This window comes from Crotalus tigris, unplaced genomic scaffold, assembly GCF_016545835.1.
Source record: "Crotalus tigris isolate CLP2741 ecotype Arizona unplaced genomic scaffold, ASM1654583v1 scf7180000024461.5605484, whole genome shotgun sequence".
Lineage (NCBI taxonomy): Eukaryota > Metazoa > Chordata > Lepidosauria > Squamata > Viperidae > Crotalus > Crotalus tigris.
Window position 1 is genome coordinate 1,819,669 of NW_024100632.1, and position 17,397 is coordinate 1,837,065.

At 43.7% G+C, this 17,397-nt stretch overlaps 2 protein-coding genes and 1 long non-coding RNA gene across 7 annotated transcripts in view; 2 read left to right on the top strand and 1 right to left on the bottom strand.

The window, feature by feature from the left end:
- SRRM4 (serine/arginine repetitive matrix 4) overlaps window positions 1-11,330 on the top strand; it is a 54,605-nt gene extending 43,275 nt beyond the window's left edge. Inside the window, exons 9-13 of one of the 3 annotated variants that reach the window (XM_039332670.1) lie at window positions 4,138-4,472; window positions 5,274-5,474; window positions 7,378-7,467; window positions 7,724-7,870; window positions 8,427-11,329. In XM_039332670.1, the coding sequence (XP_039188604.1) occupies window positions 4,138-4,472; window positions 5,274-5,474; window positions 7,378-7,467; window positions 7,724-7,870; window positions 8,427-8,700 (1,047 nt within the window). In that variant the 3' untranslated portion in view covers window positions 8,701-11,329. Of the gene's footprint in view, window positions 1-4,137; window positions 4,473-5,273; window positions 5,475-7,356; window positions 7,468-7,723; window positions 7,871-8,426 lie in introns of all 3 variants that reach the window. The other 2 variants (XM_039332669.1, XM_039332672.1) reach the window with 2 other exon arrangements.
- On the bottom strand, window positions 1-14,923 carry LOC120303280. The gene is made up of 3 exons (XR_005555395.1): window positions 14,498-14,923; window positions 11,370-11,625; window positions 1-1,549 (listed from the first exon to the last, which is right to left on the bottom strand). It is a non-coding gene; the product is annotated as an uncharacterized LOC120303280 (long non-coding RNA).
- The window catches only part of HSPB8 (heat shock protein family B (small) member 8), a 19,862-nt gene continuing 15,707 nt past the window's right edge, over window positions 13,243-17,397 (top strand). Inside the window, exon 1 of one of the 3 annotated variants that reach the window (XM_039332675.1) lies at window positions 13,243-13,423. The gene's annotated coding sequence lies outside the window, so the exon portion shown is untranslated. Of the gene's footprint in view, window positions 13,424-14,935; window positions 15,005-17,397 lie in introns of those variants that run through there. The other 2 variants (XM_039332674.1, XM_039332676.1) reach the window with 2 other exon arrangements.

Consider the following 17,397-nt stretch of genomic DNA (forward strand, 5'->3'; position numbering starts at 1 on the left):
TGCCTAAGATGGAACTAGAACTCACTGTCTCCTGGTGATTGGCCCAAAGTCACTCAGTTGGCATTCATGGCTAAGGCCAGGACTAGAATTCACAGTCTCCTGCTTTCTAACCGGGTGCTTTAACGACTAGACCAAACCGGTTCCTTTAACCCTTTCACGAAGAATTCTCAGAAATTTGCATTTTGCAACAGTCCTTCTGTTGGCCTAATTTTGCTTTAATTGGGATTTTAGGATTTTCTCTCTCTCTTTCTTGGAGTCAACCTGATGTTTCCCCATTTTTATAAAAATGTAGACTAAACTGCTAAACTTTAGCTTATGCTTGTTGGTTTAAGTATTACTCTGATATCAGTGGGTGGTGATAAATGTCTTTGTCTGAGCTTGGAAGCTATACAGGGTCAGTCCCGGTCAGCATTTGGATGGGAGATGAGCAGAAAACATTGGAGCTGTTGGCTTAAGTACAAAGTTTTAAAAAAAATAAATCACCAAGAACACAGTGACAAATCACTTCCATCTTGCAGCCAAGAAAACTGCATGAATAAGTCCCTTAAGCCCTTAAAAAGCCAAGTTGGATCTGAAGTCTTTATTATCACTCCAGCTTTCGCCATATTGTCCTGATAAGTTTGCGGGCCAAGGCAGAACTTCTGAGTTAATTAAAAATAAACGAGACAAGCATTTAAAAGAACAGGGTTTCAATCAGTCCCCACTGCCAGTTTAACTTTGTCAACCACAACACAAATGTCCTCATGGAATGCAACTCAGTTCAAACTATCAATATTCTTTTATATTCTTCAAACAATCGACCACGTCCAGTGGCTAAACGAGCTTTGCCTCCATTTTACGACCTCTCTCGCCAGAGTTGATAAGTCCATCCCTGCAGTTGTGTAGTCGGCAACACTCTCGTCAAGTGAACACAGCTTCCCCATGGATTTTGCTTGTCAGAAAGTTGCAAAAGGGGATCACAGGACACACACACACACACCCAGGACGCTGCAACCGTCGTATATATGAGTCAGTTGCCAAGGGTCTGAATTTTGATCGTGTGACTTAGAGGATGCTGCCGCGGCCGTAAGGATGAAAAACAGGGCTAATTGGCTTTTTCCGGTGCCGTTGTAACTTTGAACAGATTAAATGAATGGTTGTTAAGTCGTAAGCGTGGCTGGGGAAATTCTGGGAATCGAAGTCTGCATATCTTAAATTGCCAAGGTTGAGAAACACTGCATTAGAGACAGGGAGAGGCTGTTGAACACTGAGCTGGCTGGTTCCACCTGGTTCAGTCTACAAATTTATCTTTTCTTCTCCAAGGGCCCATTTGATGCCCAGTAAACAATGTTCTTCAGCTTAATTGAAAACCTCGCCATGAGGGTGCTTGAGCAGTCAGCTTCCGATCTGTCGCTTCTCGAGCAAAAAGTTCAGTGCAAATTAAAACCTAACAGCTGAAAATGAAGACTGATGGTTTGTCTTCCGTATGTACCTGGCTTTCCTCCTCCTTCTTTAGTGAAATTAATCCCTGGAGGTCCCATCGAAGCGCCTGCAGTCTCACAGCCACATCCTAAAATCAAAACAAGGGGAAAGTCTCATACGAGAAGGAAAAAAAAAACTGAATGGGGTTATCAGGTCAACGTTATCAATAAATGCAGCATCTACGTTTGTTGAATTAATGGCATTTGTTCTTTGAAAGAACGAAGGGATGTTCATTAATTGGTAGAAACTCCTTGAGACTTGTATATGTAACTTTCATCTCCAGGAACAATACCCAGATCCAGACTAAATGAAGGAATATTTTAATGGATTGACATGAAGGAATATTTTAATGGATTGACATGAAGGAATATTTTAATGGATTGACATGCATGTTTCCATTGATCGGTATGAATGAAGATGTTAATTGATTGATGTGAGTGTTTTAATTGATTATGAATGCTTTAATTGATTGAGTGAACGTTTTGATTGATATGAATATTTTAATCGATTGACATAAAAGTTTTCATTGATTGGTATGAATGAATATTTTGACTGATAGATATCAATGAATATTTTAATTTATTGATGTGTATTTAGCCTAGTGGCAGGAAGGCGTGAAAACAGTTGTCTAAAATGGGGCAAAACTCACTTAACATGTTTCTCACGTAGCAACATAAATTTGGTGCTCAGTTATGGTTGTAAATTGAGGACTACCTATATTTAAGGGGGGTGGGGAATGAAGAATCACTGATTCAGTTGCATTTCTGCTTGGAAAAGACCTCAAGAGCTGGCAAAATTCTGTTTGCCTCCTAAAAGCAAGATTTAGGCGTTTCTCTTGCACAGCAAACCCTGTCTTTTCGTCGTGTTGTTTTGTTGTGTTTTCAAATCTTTGATTTCCTGGGAAATTTTATTATTATTATTATTTTAATTTTTGCATTCTCTGTGGACCAGGATCCTGAACCTGGGATCAATCGGACAGGAGGGATTTGAGAGGAGAGGATTTAAAAAAAAAAGCACAGAACATTAAAAAATAAAATAAAAAGCAAATACTGGATTGGAAGAGAGAAAGAGCAAGCGAGCGAGCGAGCGACAGACAGAGAAAGAAAGAGGGGTTGAAATTTGATTTTCATTTTTTTTTAAAAAAAAATCTCTCTTGTAATTTAAAACTCTAACCATGGACTTACGTTCCCCAATCTTCCCTTTTTTTTACACCTTACCTACTAAAGGAGGAGTTCTTGCTTGGTAAGTGAATGCTAACCGCAAGCTGTCAGGATATTGATTATTAGAGGTCATGCAGAAATATTCTACAAGGGGGATTGCACACAGCCATTTATGTCTGCCTTCTTTCTCTAGAGGAACTTTTCGTTTTTTGTTTGTTTCCTTATTCCCCCCCCCCTTTCTCTCTTCTACTCTTTCTCTCCTTCTCTCTCTCTCTCTCTCTCTCTCTCTCTCTCTCTCTCTCTCTCTCTCTCTCTCTCTCTGTTTTTACTTACGATATTAAAAAATTAATATTTGTGAGTACTTCAGAGAGGAATCTTGCCAGAAAAGCACTAATCTACATAACTGTTAGGTACAACCTGGGAATGGCTCGTGAGAGTCCACCTTCACCTCCCTTCTGACTCCTTTGCTCCTTGGAGAAGACCCCTTCCCTCTTCCAAGTCTGGACTACTTCTTTCCTCCTGTCCCTTGGGATCCTTCCCTTGACACTCTACACTTGGAGGTAAGGAATAGGAGAGACAGAATCTCTGCCAAGCTTTCAAGATTCTGTTATAATAATAATCTGGCCACTGCTGTTAAATGAGTCACTACACCTGTTGTGTTAGTAACACAGTTGTTAAGTGAATCTGGCTTCCCCATTGATTTTGCTTGCTGTTGCAACTTCGAACAGTCAGTCAATCAACTGTTGAAAGTTGAGGATTTCCTGACCTGTCTACCTTGGTGGGCTGACGGAATACAGAGCCAGCAAACTGGGCTACAGCTTAACCATAATTAATCCCAGCAGAAGCGGTCAGACAGTTGATCCCTTGCAGTTCAGTAGAACAACAGAGATACCCACATTTGATCGGATGGATTTTTGTAGAGTTTTGACTTATTTCTAAAACTAGATGTCTTTTTTTTTAACTCCCCTGTAATAATCTATTTTTGTGGCTTCTTTTTACCTCTTTTGGTTTGTTTAAGGTTTTTCTTAAATTTTCTTCAGCTCCTTTGATCAAAAAATTACTCAGTGACACCTTTCTGTCAACATGGACCGCATGCTGTTAGTATTCTTTGCATGATTTAAAAATCTTCCAGTTATATCTGGGAGAGAGAGAAAAAAAGACAGGGACTTGTGCATTTCTTTTAGTAAGATGTGTTGAGTTCAAACTTTTTTCTTTTCTTTCTTTCTTTCTTTCTTTCTTTCTTTCTTTCTTTCTTTCTTTCTTTCTTTCTTTCTTTCTTTCTTTCTCTTATTTCCTAACCTCCTTCCTTCTTTGCCTTTGACCGCAGACTGAATCCTAATGCTAAATGAAAATAAAAACATCAGAATAAAAAGGGTGAATTTGATGAGCAAGTAAGCAGAGCCCAACATCTTACACACACACACACCACCTGAAAAAATTTGGGAGGGGGGGGATTTTTCTGTTCTTTTTGTGGTTAAGTCAGTTAAACCCTGGCAAAACCTCTCTTTGCTTACAGATCTCAAATTCTGGGTCTGCGACTGGCCTCTTTAAAAAAGCAACGGGCCAGTTGGGGAACCAAAGTAAAGAGACCAGAGATGTCCATGAATATGACTCGGGCAACGCAACTTCTTCCCCCCCGTCTGTTCAGACAAGCACATCCAGGTCAAAAGGCAGTCAAGAAACCAAGGGCGAAGCCTGCAATGGCTTCGGCCAGGCCTTCTCTTCAGGGAAAGCCAGCAGTGTCAGCAGCCCTGATTCGGGGAACTCACTACACAGCTATAGCTCCCAATCAAAAGGACAAGCTTTGGAAGAACCAAGTCCGTCCCCAGGGCATCTGTGCAAAGATCAAAAGTAAGTAGTCTTTTTCAGGAGGTGATGACGCTGTTATCCATTCGGTCATGTCCGACTCTTGGCGATTCTATGAGCAAGATAGGAGCCATGGTGGCACAGTGGTTAGAATGCAGTATTACAGGGTAATTCTGCCGGCAGTTCGATCCTGACCAGCTCACGGTTGACTTAGGCTTCCATCCTTCCGAGATCAGTAAAATGAGGACCCAGATTGTTGGGGGCAGGTTGCTGACTCTGTAAACCACTTACAGAGGGCTGTAAAGTACTGTGAAGCGGCCTATAAGTCTAAGTGCTATTGCCCTTCCTTCCTTCCTTCCTTCCTTCCTTCCTTCCTTCCTTCCTTCCTTCCTTCCTTCCTTCCTTCCTTCCTTCCTTCCTTCCTTCCTTCCTTCCACCACCAGGAGTTCAATCCTCACCAGCTCAAGGTTGACTCAGCCTTCCCTCCTTCCAAGATTGGTAAAATGAGGATCCAGATTGTTGGGGGGAGGGGCAAGAGGCTGACTCTGTAAACCGCTTAGAGAGGGCTGTAAAGCACTGTAAAGCAATATATAAGTCTAAGTGCTATTGCTATCTGTCCACCTCTTCCGATCTTGCACATTCCTTCTTTGAGTTTTTCTATGCTCTGGCTGGTGTCAGCTTTGACTTCCGAAGATACTTTCTGCAACACCAGAGATGGCCAATTCCTCAGAAAGGAGATGGACTTCTTTCTGTTTTTGGGAAGCTGTGTGTGTCTTGTAAAAGATGTACTTTTTTCACAGCCCTCTATAATCACTGTTCTTTCTGGAAAACTTCTCTTTTTTTCAGTGGAGGGTCTTGGCCCTCTCTTGAGCCACTTGGAAAGAAGAAGGCCAACGTTATCTCGCCACCGTTTTCCAGTTCTCCACTTCAGCCATGTCTTCGAAATGAATCTCCTTCCAGCAGGTCATCTCTGGACTCTGAATCTTTGCATCACAAGCTGGGGCGGAGATCTTCACCAAGTCCATCTTGTTGCTCATCAAAATCAAGGTGAGTGGTCATCAACCTCCAGTGATGAAGCAGCTACAACTTCTGAAGGCAAGCTGTTCCACTGGTTAATTGTCCTCACCGTTCGGTTGATTCCAGGTTGCTTCTCTCCTTGATTAGTTTCCATCCATTGCTTCTTGTCCTGCCCTCTGGTGATTTGGAGAATAGCTTGACTCCCTCCTCTTTGAGGCAGCCCCTCAAATACTGGAGCACTGCTATCATGCCCCCCCTGGTCCTTCTTTTCTCTAGACTGGCCGAACCCGATTCTTGCAACCGTTCTTCCTATGTTTTAATCGCCACGTCTTTCATCATCTTAGTTGTTCTTCTCTGCACTTTTTCCAAAGTCTCAACATCTTATTTGTAATGTGGTGAGCAAAACTGGATGCAGTACTCCAGATGTGGTCTAAGGCTTGATAAAGCGGCATTAACACTTCATGCAGATTTTGATTCTATGCCTCTGTTTATACAACCAAGGATTGTATTAGCTTTTTTGGCGGCGGCTGCACACTGCCGGCTTTAAGTGATTTTAAGTGATTTTAACTATAAGGAGGAAAAACATACCAACACCACCATTGGCAGGGCATGCCACTGTATATAAACCTCCCCTCACACTGATGATCTTATTTAGGTAAGGAAACGTCTGCAAACGAACAACCAAGCTCAGAGAGTATCAAGGTTTTTACAGTTCAACCTGAGCTATATGTATTTGTTTTCTTCTATTGTAAAAATTCTTTCCAGAATGTCTTCCCAGATGCAAAACTGCTTACGTTGTTGTTTCTGGCTTTCTTTGGGGTTGTCACTGCAAAATCAGAGGCATTTCCTCTCCTCAGCCAAAAACACGACAAATGGCTAACCGGTTGTGCATATCACAGTAAACCAGGTTTGCCAAAAATTTTGAATAATCTAGCATAGACAAGCATGTTTATATAAGCATAATCCTACAAAAGGTTGTTGTTTTTTTTTAAGTCACGGTTTGGTGACCAAGAAGGAATAGTCTGATTTACATATAATGTGGGTGGATTTGCATATCTACTAAACCAGAAGTAAACAAACCAAGTAGTTGTTTAATGCGATATATGAATCTGGTTTCGGCCTGATCAACTTAGCTCTTCTTATCCAAGGAGAGGCGCTAACAAGCCAGGGTTTCCTCCCCTCCCCGGAGCAGGGGGTTGGACTAGAAGACCTCCAAGGTCCCTTCCAACTCGATAATTCTGTTCCGTTATCCTGTTATTCAAAGTTTGCTTTTTTTCTTACAGTCCTGACTCCTTGGGGGAGGAATAAACAGATAGACAAGAGTCATTGCTCAACAAATTAGTTTTAGAGGTTATCCGGTTTGCTTACTCGCCTTACATTGCAGGAGAAGCCAAGGAAAAAGAGACTGGGGAGCACAAAATGTCAATATTTCTCTTATTCCTGATAAGCCCAGATTTTTCATTTCTGTTCAGTATGATATTATCTTTAATTACCTAATGGGTATTCCCCCCAGTTGCTGCTCCTATTGTGTCATTTGTGTATAAATAGCACATTAGCAATAATTAGTGATAAAAGCATTTCAAATGCTGGGTCGGAGGGAGGAAGGGGAGAAAGAAAAAAAGAGATGGATGGAGAAAGAGGGAGGGAGGGAGGGAAATGGAAGGAAGGAAGGAAGGAAGGAAGGAAGGAGAGAGGGAGGGTGTAACGAAGGAAGGGAGGGAGGGAGGGAGGAGAGAGGGGGAAGGAAGGAAGGAAGGAAGGAAGGAAGGAAGGAAGGAAGGAAGGAAGGAAGGAAGGAAGGAAGGAAGGAAGGAAGGAAGGAAGGAAGGAAGGAAGGAAGGAAGGGACTGGACCAGAAGCAAATCCCTCTTCCTGCTTTTTTCCATGCTCTCTTAAATCTCTCTGTTCTCAGATTCTCTTCCCGTTCCCCTAGTTCCTCTCCCAAATCCTGCAAGAGAACAGCTGGAAGCAGAAATTCAAGATCCCAACGCAGCTCCAGCTATTCTCGGTATAGGACTGGCAGGTAGGTCTAAACACCCTGAACCCCCCCCCCCCCGTTGATCCCCAACTGGAAATCCACCTCCTGCCCTGGGACCCTCTCCCTCCCTTGCTGATCTCAATCCTGGACTGTTGTAAGAGGAAGGGGAATCCCATTCAGAGGATCCCCAAGCAAGAAGACCCTCTTAGGGTGAGATCCGCACACTCTGGGGTCAGCAGCCTTGATTCCCAACCCCGTCATCAAGACAGCCCCTCACCTTCCTGGACATTTCTTTTCTCAGAGGTTGTGAACAAGATCACAGTTACGGCTCCAGTGGGAAGGAGTCCCACAGGCATCAGGACCGCCGGCGGCGCAAAGAGTGCTATTCCCCCATGAGGAAGCGTCGGAGAAATTCTCCCAGCCACTTGGAAGCCCGGCGGATAACCAGGTGAGGGGGGAGGGTCTTTCGGCTCTACCTTTTAAATATCCCCCCCTTCTCTTTGTGGCTGGAAAAGAGAGAGAAGGAGCCACAGGAGAATCTGGCAATCTTAAGATCCTCCTAACCAGTTTTGCGAGTTCGTTGCGCAACTTCAAGGGGCAATAAAACAGTATTTTGGTGGAAAGAGACATAAATGGGATTTTATTCATCTGCAGGAAGAGAGAAAGAATCACAAAGTTAGCAGTCAACCCACAACCTGTCCCAGGGCCATCCTGATGGTGCACGCTTGTGTTATTTCGATTGTTTTAAATGTTATGAATCACTTTGCACTGCCCTCTCAGATTAATTAATAACAGTACTGTAATAATAGAAAGTATATTTATATGCCACTTGGTTTCCAGGATCCTGGTATAAAAGATGTCACAAGATGTTTGCATACTCATAAAGAAAGGTGGAATAAAGGAGGGGAGGGGAGGGAGGAGAGGAGAGGAGGAAGGATAGAAAGGAAGCAGTGGAGGTAATTCTCACCTCTCTCTCCCCACCCCTCTCGATTTTTCCTCTCCAGTGCCCGGAAGCGCCCCATCCCTTACTACAGACCGAGTCCTTCCTCCTCCTCCCCCAGCAGTTCAAGCGTTTACTCCTCAGAGTACAGCTGTCTCAGTTACTCTCCAGCACGGAGCCGCAGTTACTCAAGTGATAGGAGCAGCTGCAGTCGGAGTTGGAGCAGTTACGCCAAGAGCAGCCAAAGCCGGAGTAGCAGAGGGAGAAGCCGTCCACGAAGTAGCAGCAGGAGCAGTTCTGCCTCGGTGGGCAGCTATGACAGTTTGCGGCGTTCGTAGCGGCTCTCCCTTGTGGATTTCAATCACCTGCCTCTACTCCAACCCACGCCAATGGACAACCTTCTCCAGATGATCCTCCATCCATTGCTCCTCGGAATAACGTAGCCTACCGCGGCCCGGGGTAGGGGGATTGTCTGAAAGGAAGACTTCCCTCTTCCATGTCCTGTGGTCCCCGTTGTAGAAATTCTGGTCCTCACTCTGATTGTGTTTCCATCACACACACACACACACCACCCTCAGTTTGGTGTTCCATTTCTTTTTTGCGGCTTCGCTTTGGATAGGGTGGAATTGAAGGATGTTGTAGGCCAAGCATGAAACAAGATGAATTTTGGGGTGTGCAAGCTCAGTGGGTTGATGGAGAAGACCCACCCAGAAGATGTCCCTGGTCCTCCTACAGAAACGGAAACATCTCAACATCCCTTCTTCATGCTAGGAGGCACATCCTTCCATGCAAGCCCCATAATGTCTGAGCCCTATGGGATATGTCATCCGTCCTCTTCCCAACTGCCTCCCACTGACTAGCTGTGTGCAGATAGTCCTCAATTTACAGCAGCTCATCCGGTGACCCATTCGGAGTTACAACAGCACTGGGAAAAGCGAGTTATGACTATTTCTCACACTTACAACCATTGAGGCATTCCCTTGTGGTCACGTGATCCAAATTCGAGCATTTGGCAACCGGTTCATATTTACGACAGTCGCAGCATCCCGGGGATCCCCTTTTGTGACCTTCTGACAAGCAAAGTCAATGGGGAAGCTGGATTCACTTAACAACCGTGTGACTGACTTAACAACGGAGAAGATTCATTTGACAGTTGCGGCAAGAAAAGTCACAAAACAGGGCAAAGCTCACTCCACCGCTTGTCTCGCTTAGCAACGGATATTTTGGGCAAGGGACTACCTATATTATGTAAGGCAAGAGGGCCAAATAAATCCATATATTACGTTCTTTTCCCAGAGGCCAAGACATCGGGGGGGAGGAAAAAAGAGGACCCCCGCTTAAAGGCCCACTCTATGGAAGCCAACAATCCTTCTCTTTGCTCTGTCCGTTCAGCGTCATTCTATGTTTCTTCCTTAATTTATTCATTATTTATTATCTTGGTCCGTTCTGATGGAATGAGCGGGAAATTGTGGCACTGCCACTATTGATTTTTAATTTATTGTGTCTTTTGTTTTTTTCAGTATTGTATTGCTGTTAGATTCGGGGGTTTGGTTGGCTCGGAGACCCACCATTTTCTTAAAACTCACTTAAGAAATCTTTCACCCAGCAGCATAAATTTTGAGTTTGATTGTGGCCGTAAGTCAAGGATTAGCTGTACTTTAAAAAAAATAATACCGACAAATCAGGCTCAACTTCCAGCACATTCTAGAAGCATCTCATTGTCGTGGTTTGGCATAGGGTACAACTCCCACGGTGAGTTCGTTCCTTTCAACGAATAAGCAGGAATGAATGAATGAATGAGGGCAGCGACGCCACTTCCTGTTTTACCGTTGTCCTTTGGCAACCGGGCAAGTTGAAAACAATGGTTCTCCAACCTTCCAATTTTAAATGCTACCTTGGATCTCTCTGTATTCTTTGATCTTCCCACAGGAGTTCATGTAACAAACACATGCAAAGGAACCAATAAAAAAACCAAAAAAGGGGTAAAAAACACCACCACCATAACACACCTACGGTATTTCATTGCCACGATGTGGGTTCTGCTCCCAGAAATGCACACGTTGCTTGGGTCTTTGCGTAATCTGTCCAACCTGGAATAATTTGAGCCCGGTCATTTATGAGAATTCTGGGTTGTGTTTGTTCGATAAACGAGTGGTTTGCTTTCTCGGCTGTCCACGGACTTCTCAGGAGTCTTATCCAATGCTGAAATTCGAAGGCATCAATGCTCTTTCTATTCTGTGTTTATTTTTTTGTCTTATTTTAGCATATTGTGTACGATGTCAGGGAAATCTACACATGCAAGAAACACAATGCAATCCTGACAGACTGCTAGTTTGTTCTGTTCAGCGCTTGTATGCCTATCCTTGGTACACTGCACACACACACATTAGCGACACTCAGTTTGCTGGTTCTTCTGGGCTTCTCTGCCGGTCTTGCCTCACCTTGATCCATGATGCAATGCCTCGGGTCTGGCCAGATCCAGCGCCGGCTTCTGCTCTCCACACACACACGAACACAGTTAGGTTTTCTTCCCACCAAAGTGGTACCCGTTTATCTACTCGCAATATTGCCTGCCTTCCAATTGCTGAGTGGAGAGGAGCTAGAGAACGAGTGACGGGAGCTCACTCCGTCTCACTGAACCGGACTTGAACCAACGGAATGCAAATCATTTCTGGCTGGCAGTTCCAGCCACGGCACTATTGCATCCCCATTGTCTGTCCTATGACAATGAGTTCTCTATCTCTCTTGCCCTGATCCCCAAAGAAGTATAGCATTTTATCCTAGAATAATCAGGGGTCTCCAACCCCTGGTCTGTGGATCAGCACCAATCCGTGACATGCCAGAAACCGGTCTGCGCAAACAAGGGAAGCCCCATCCAAATAAAACCACACCCCTTCCAGTCCATGGAAAACCCTCTTACCATGGAACTGGTCCTTGGTGCCCAAAAGGTTGGGGGCCACGGCCCTAGATACAGGGTCATAAAAGGGAGAATTTTTTAAATAAATACCTTTTCCATCCACTTATTTAATGCTTGTTTAGTGTAGCGTTTGGGCATCCCGCTAGAAGCCAGGAGACGGTGAGTTCTAGTCCTATCTTAGGCACAAAGCCAGCTGGAGGACCTTGGGCCAGTCGTTTTCTCTCAGCCCTGGGAAAGAGGCAATGGCAAACCACTTCCAGAAAGCTTTGCCAAGAAAACTACAGGGACTGGCGCAGGATGTCACTAGGAGTCCACGTTCTCTTGAAGGATCCTCCAAAATAGGTTCCTGGGAGATAAGACAAAGTAGAAACAGTCTCACTTTCACTAGCTTTATTTTAGGTCTTTCAAAAATTCTTGGTGACAGAACTTGGCTGACCTCAGCTGATTTCAGAAAAACCAAACGTTGTCAAATTTGTTGTTTTTTTTCCTTGCATGAGAATCATCAGAAAGTCCCAGAACCAGAGGTCACCCTGCAAGGTCGAAAAACATCTTCAAGAATTGGCAACCCCTATCGAAGAATCAGAGGAGGTCATTCGTGTAATCCATAAGACTCCAACTCTGCTCAAGCGGATCTTTATTTTTTAAAGGTTTCTAATGAAATGGATTTTTGGAGAAATTGAGGCCAGTGCAAAAGATATTAGCTGGGACTTGGTATACTTCCGTGCATTTCAAAAAGTAGAATTGTCTTCTTTTTTTTTTTAAGGAAAAAAAAAAGATTTAAGGCACCTTTGAGATCTGAAGGCAGGAGAAGAATTTGCATTCCAATAAGCTATTTAAGCTGCAAAGTGAAATTGGAGAGGAACAAATTTATTACGGCTTAATCCTAGATGGGTCCAGGTAGATCTTGGTGGTGAGAGTACTTGATTAATTTGAAATGAATAAAATGGTCTGCGGAAAGCAGACTGGGAAGCGAATGCCCCCATTTGAAACGTGTTATTATATTCGGCAAGGGGTAGCACTCTGATTAAATGCAATAAACATAATTCCGAATAATTAATAGTTATATGTTCCATGGAAGCTTACAGAAGTCTACTCAGAGATGTGACAAGGGGCAGTGGCTGTAGCTGTAATAAGATAAAAGAACAACAGATTTGGAAGGAAGGAAGGACGGAAGGAAGGAAGGAAGGAAGGAAGGAAGGAAGGAAGGAAGGAAGGAAGGAAGGAAGGAAGGAAGGAAGGAAGGAAGGAAGGAAGGAAGGAAATCTCTGAAGACATATAAGCCATAACAATAGTGGACATTTATTATTTGATTTACTTATTTGATTTCCATAGTCACCCATCTCAACAGGTTATTTGGGGTGGTATATAATCAGATGATTGAAGTTCTTGGCAGCTGAACATTACCCTAGTTGGGTAACGAAACATCTGCAAGAACGCAACCAAACTCAAGAGAGCACCCAGGACCCTACAATCCTCCTCCTTCTCCGCCCTCTTTCTTCTTCTCCTCCCATTCTGCAAACCCCACTCCCTTCTAACACTGATAATGTTGCCTAGCTAGGTAATGAAACATCTGCGAGAACGCAACCAAACTCAAGAGAAGCACCCAGGACCCCTCATTTCAACCCTGAGCTCCAATTATTCTCCTTTAGAGACACAACTCTGGAGGAAAACAGCCTTGCATTAACTGAGAAGAGAGGCAGGCAGGCAGGCAAGATGGACGCCCCTCAATTTTGCTCTTTTTTCTCTCTTTTTTTCCCCTTCTTCTGGAGTTTATTGCTATCAGCTGCCCCTGCAAAGGAAGCAGGTTGTGGGCTGGGTGAGATCTCTCAGACTCATCAGCTGTGGAGGAACCGCAGACTTAACCTATCCCAGAACTGGCTTGTAGCCAGGCCGTTTTCAGTCGCAAGGAAGCCAAGTCCTCAAGGCAGTAAGCTGGCTGGGCGCCTGGCTCCACCCTTGTCCGCAGAGAACGTTACTGGCAGTGACTGCCTGCCCAGAGAAGCTGCTGCAAATACGAGTTGTTCTTTTTAAATCCCTTTCTCTACGCTGCTTGTCTGAGTCGGTGCTTAAACTGCCCTTCCAAAGAACTGCTTGAAAACCCTCGTCATCTTTCCTTGGAGCTCCTTGGCTGTCGAACATTGTGGGTAAGGGACGGCAACCTTGCACCCCAGAAGGGGAGGGGAGGGGGGAGATATATGGGGCCTGGGAAATGAACAGGCCCGGCTCTGCAGCTGGGGTGGGGGGAGTTAGAGCTTAACTTTGTTTGTTCCAACCCCTTGCAGAAGCAAGGAGCTGGACAGCCACTTGTCTGAAATGGTATCAGTTCTGCTGCTTGAGCTGGGGGTTGGACTAGGAGATCTCCAAGGTTCCTTTCCACTCTCTTATTCTTCGGCTTGGTCTTGGTCTTCACTGGCTTCCTAAAGGGTCTTTCACCCCATGGAGAATTGAGTTTACTTTGGCAAGGAGGTGCACGCCCCCTAACGAATAGCGGGGACTCCCGTCTGCCTTTGAGGACCAGACCAAAGGACCTTTTCTGCCTCATCCCTGGCAGAAGGTCACCACGGCCAAGATCAGCAATGGCCTGTTGTGCCTCAGGTCTAGGTAAGGTCCTGTGTCTTCAAAGATGGATTGGCAGAAAGAAGAAGAATCTCTGTGACTCAGCATTTAGACCTTGCCTTCAAGCCTTAGGACTATAAACTGCATCGGTTTAGTCTTTTCCTACTTCTTTACTTTCTGGTTTTGTTTTAAGACCTCGAAGAGCAACAAAGATGATCAGGGGACTGGAGGATAAAACATCTAAAGAGCGGTTGCTGGAATTGGGTGTGTCTAGTTTAATGAAGAGAAGGACTTGGGGGGGGGGGGCGCGATAGCAGCCTTCCAATATCTCAGGGGTTGTCACAAGGAAGAGAGGAGTCAACCTCTTCTCCAAAGCACCGGAAGGTCACGTGATCCCCTTTGGCCATCTTCTAACAAGCAAAGTCAATGAGGTAGCCAGCTTCATTTAACGACCAGGTTGCCAATGTCACACCTGCGATGATTCGCTTAGCAATTGTGGCGAGAAAGGTAAAACTTAACTCACTTAACCACTGTCTGGCTTAGCAACGGAAATTGGGGCTCAGTTGTCATAAGACGGGGGCTACCCGCGATTCAATTTTTTTTGCAATTTAAGTGCAATACCGTTTCCTACCTCCCCAGATGTTAAGTCTCCCCCCCCTTACCTTGAGCAATGACTTTAAGTCAGGAATTCCAGGGGGGCTTCCCTCCCCACATCTGGGTAACGGCACCCCCTCCAAACCAGCTCATGGTGGAATGATTTTGAAACAAACTGCCTTTATTCTGGCTTTGTGGCCAGCGGGAAGTTGCGTGGCACCTCTACAGGCTGGCACCCATCGAGTGCCAACGGTGAAAAAGAGGAACGAGCAGAACCAGCTTTTTCGGCTGCTCCTCTCAAAGCAGCAGGTGTGAGTGTGGTTGTGCCAGGCAGATAATTGTGGAGCAATTTAAATGTACTTTGGGCGCAACCTGAGATGCGGATTAATGCAGAAGCCTAAATTCCTATAAAATTGCCTGGCGTTTTGGATTTCGACGGTTCAATGCGGTGGGCCTTTCCAAAGCCACAAAGAGTAGGAGAAGAAAAATATCTTTGCCATCTCCAGGTTTCAAAGATGGCACCTGGTTGACCTGGGACGAACTGAAAAAACAAAAAAACGAAGCGGGTTCAACAGGTATGTATATACAGCATTAAAACACGCAGCTCTGCTCTACATCAGTTTTGTCATTTGGAGGGAAAGGACACCGTGCAAGTAATCCTCGACTTGCGACTACAGTTGAGCCCCAACGCTATGTTGCTAAGTGAGACAAGTTGTTAAGTGAATCACTGAAACTGTTAATTTAGTAGCCCGGTTGTTAAGTGAATCCAGCGTTCCCCATTGACTCTGCTTTGTAAAAAAAAGGTTGCAAAAAGGGGTCACATGACCCTGGGACGCTGCGACCGTCATAACTACGAGCCAGCTGCCATGCATCTGAATTTTGATCACATGACCATGGGGAGGCTGCAACAGTTGTTAAGTGTGAAAAACAGTCCTATTTTTTATTTTATTTTATTTATTGTATTTTATTTTATTTTTTTAATTCATTTCATTTCATTTTTTATTTTTAATATTTTATTTTATATTTTATTACTTTATCTTATTTTATTCTTTATTATTTTATTATTTCATTTTATTATTTTCATTTCATTTCAATTCATTTCATTTCATTTTTTAATATTTCATTTTATATTTTATTATTTTATTTTATGTTGTTATTTTATGTTATTATTTATTGTATTTTATTCTTTATCATTTTATTATTTCATTTTATTTTTTTTAGAAAATTTATACTGCTGCCTACTCACACATAGCAACTCAAGGCGGCTTACCCAGGTATTAAAACACCGTATTGAAGAAATAAAAATAACGAAAAGAAAAATAATAAAATAATAAAATGCTAACACACACACACACACACATATGACGAAGTTCTTGGTTCCTCAAATCTGGCCTTCCACCTAACATAGAAACCTAGAAGAAGCATTCCAACCCTTTCTTGACCAAAACTAGGACATCCATGCTCCTGTTTTCAAAGGAACACAGGGATCATGGTGATGTGTGTTGATTGTGTAGTAGGCTGCCCTGTTATTACCGAGAAGCAAAGATGAAAGGAGCTATAAGACTTCTTGTTTAATTTGACCTTTGGAAGGCCAGGGATAGTTCGAGCTGAATTTTGCTTCCTCTGCATTGAGGAAAAGAATATTAAAAAGCTGGCTGGCTTTATATCGTGCAATTAAAGGGAAGACGTCTTGTACAGGGAGAAAAGGATGAACAGATGATCCACTACTGATTTTATTAGAGAGGGTCATGATTAACAACACTTTTTTGCGTCCAATTTAAGCCAAAGTTGACTTCAGGTGTCAACCTGGACCAGCCCCTGCAGTTTTCTTGGCAAGATTTCGGAAGTAGCTTGCCATTGCCTCCTTCCGAGGGCTGAGAAAGAGTGACTGGCCCGAGGTGGGCTGGTGCCTAAGCTGGGACTAGAACTCCAGACTCCCAGCTTCTAGCCTGGTGGCTCTTATCAAGGATTAAATCAGGTCATGCAAATAATAACATTCTGGAAAATGCTGGGGTTTTCTGTTTCTTTCCAGCCTGTGTTAATCCAGTTAGTCCAGTGGTTTTCCAGCAATAGTTGGAACATTATTTATCTGCCTAACTTACCCATATTTTTTTGTTCACATTAGAATCATAGCGTCATTGGACTGGAAGGGACCTTGGAGGTCTTCTAGTCCAACCTCCTGCCCAGGCAGGAAACCCTATAACATTCTCCTGCTAGAAGACCTCCAAGGTCCCTTCCAGCTCTATTCTATTTTATTTCAGACAAATGTTAAGAAGAAAGATCTTTTTTTTTAAAAAAAAAATTGCTTATTTGCAATTTGGATTCTTTGCCAAACTGGGCAAATTTTGCTATGGGCAAACTTTTGATGGCCAAGGACATTTTTAACCTAGGATCAGGGAGGAGGTTTGCCCACATAGGTGCCATTCCATTTCTTTGGGTGAAGCTGAATCTGATGGAAGAGGTTTTTTTTCTTTTTCTTTTTCTTTTGCAATGTGCCCGTGGCTTTATGGAACGAATCCATGTCTGGGCTGAACTAAGATGGAGACATTACTTGAAAAACAAACGTAATGGGTGGTTTTTAATTGATTTAATTTAATTAATGGATTTCTACTAGACAAAGGCTCCACTTGAATTGTAAAAAAGGTACATTCAAACTAGATCACTGTTTGGCTTGCAAGAGAGGCAGACAGGAGACGTCAGAAACCAGATGTAATCCTGAGGTTTGCACCCATTGTTTAGGAAGGTTCAAAAGCTCTGTCTCCGCTCCCTAGCCTGCCCCTCCCAATTCAAACAGGATTGTCAACATAAGAGTATTTTTCTTGTCCTTTCTCTAATGTTGACTTGAAATTCATCCCCTCAGTTAATTCCAGGAGTATGTCTCATTGCCACTCGGTGGAACATCTGCGCAAAGAAAGCATCAGTGCTCAAAAACACTTATGGCTGTACATGCTTTGGGAGGCAACAGAAG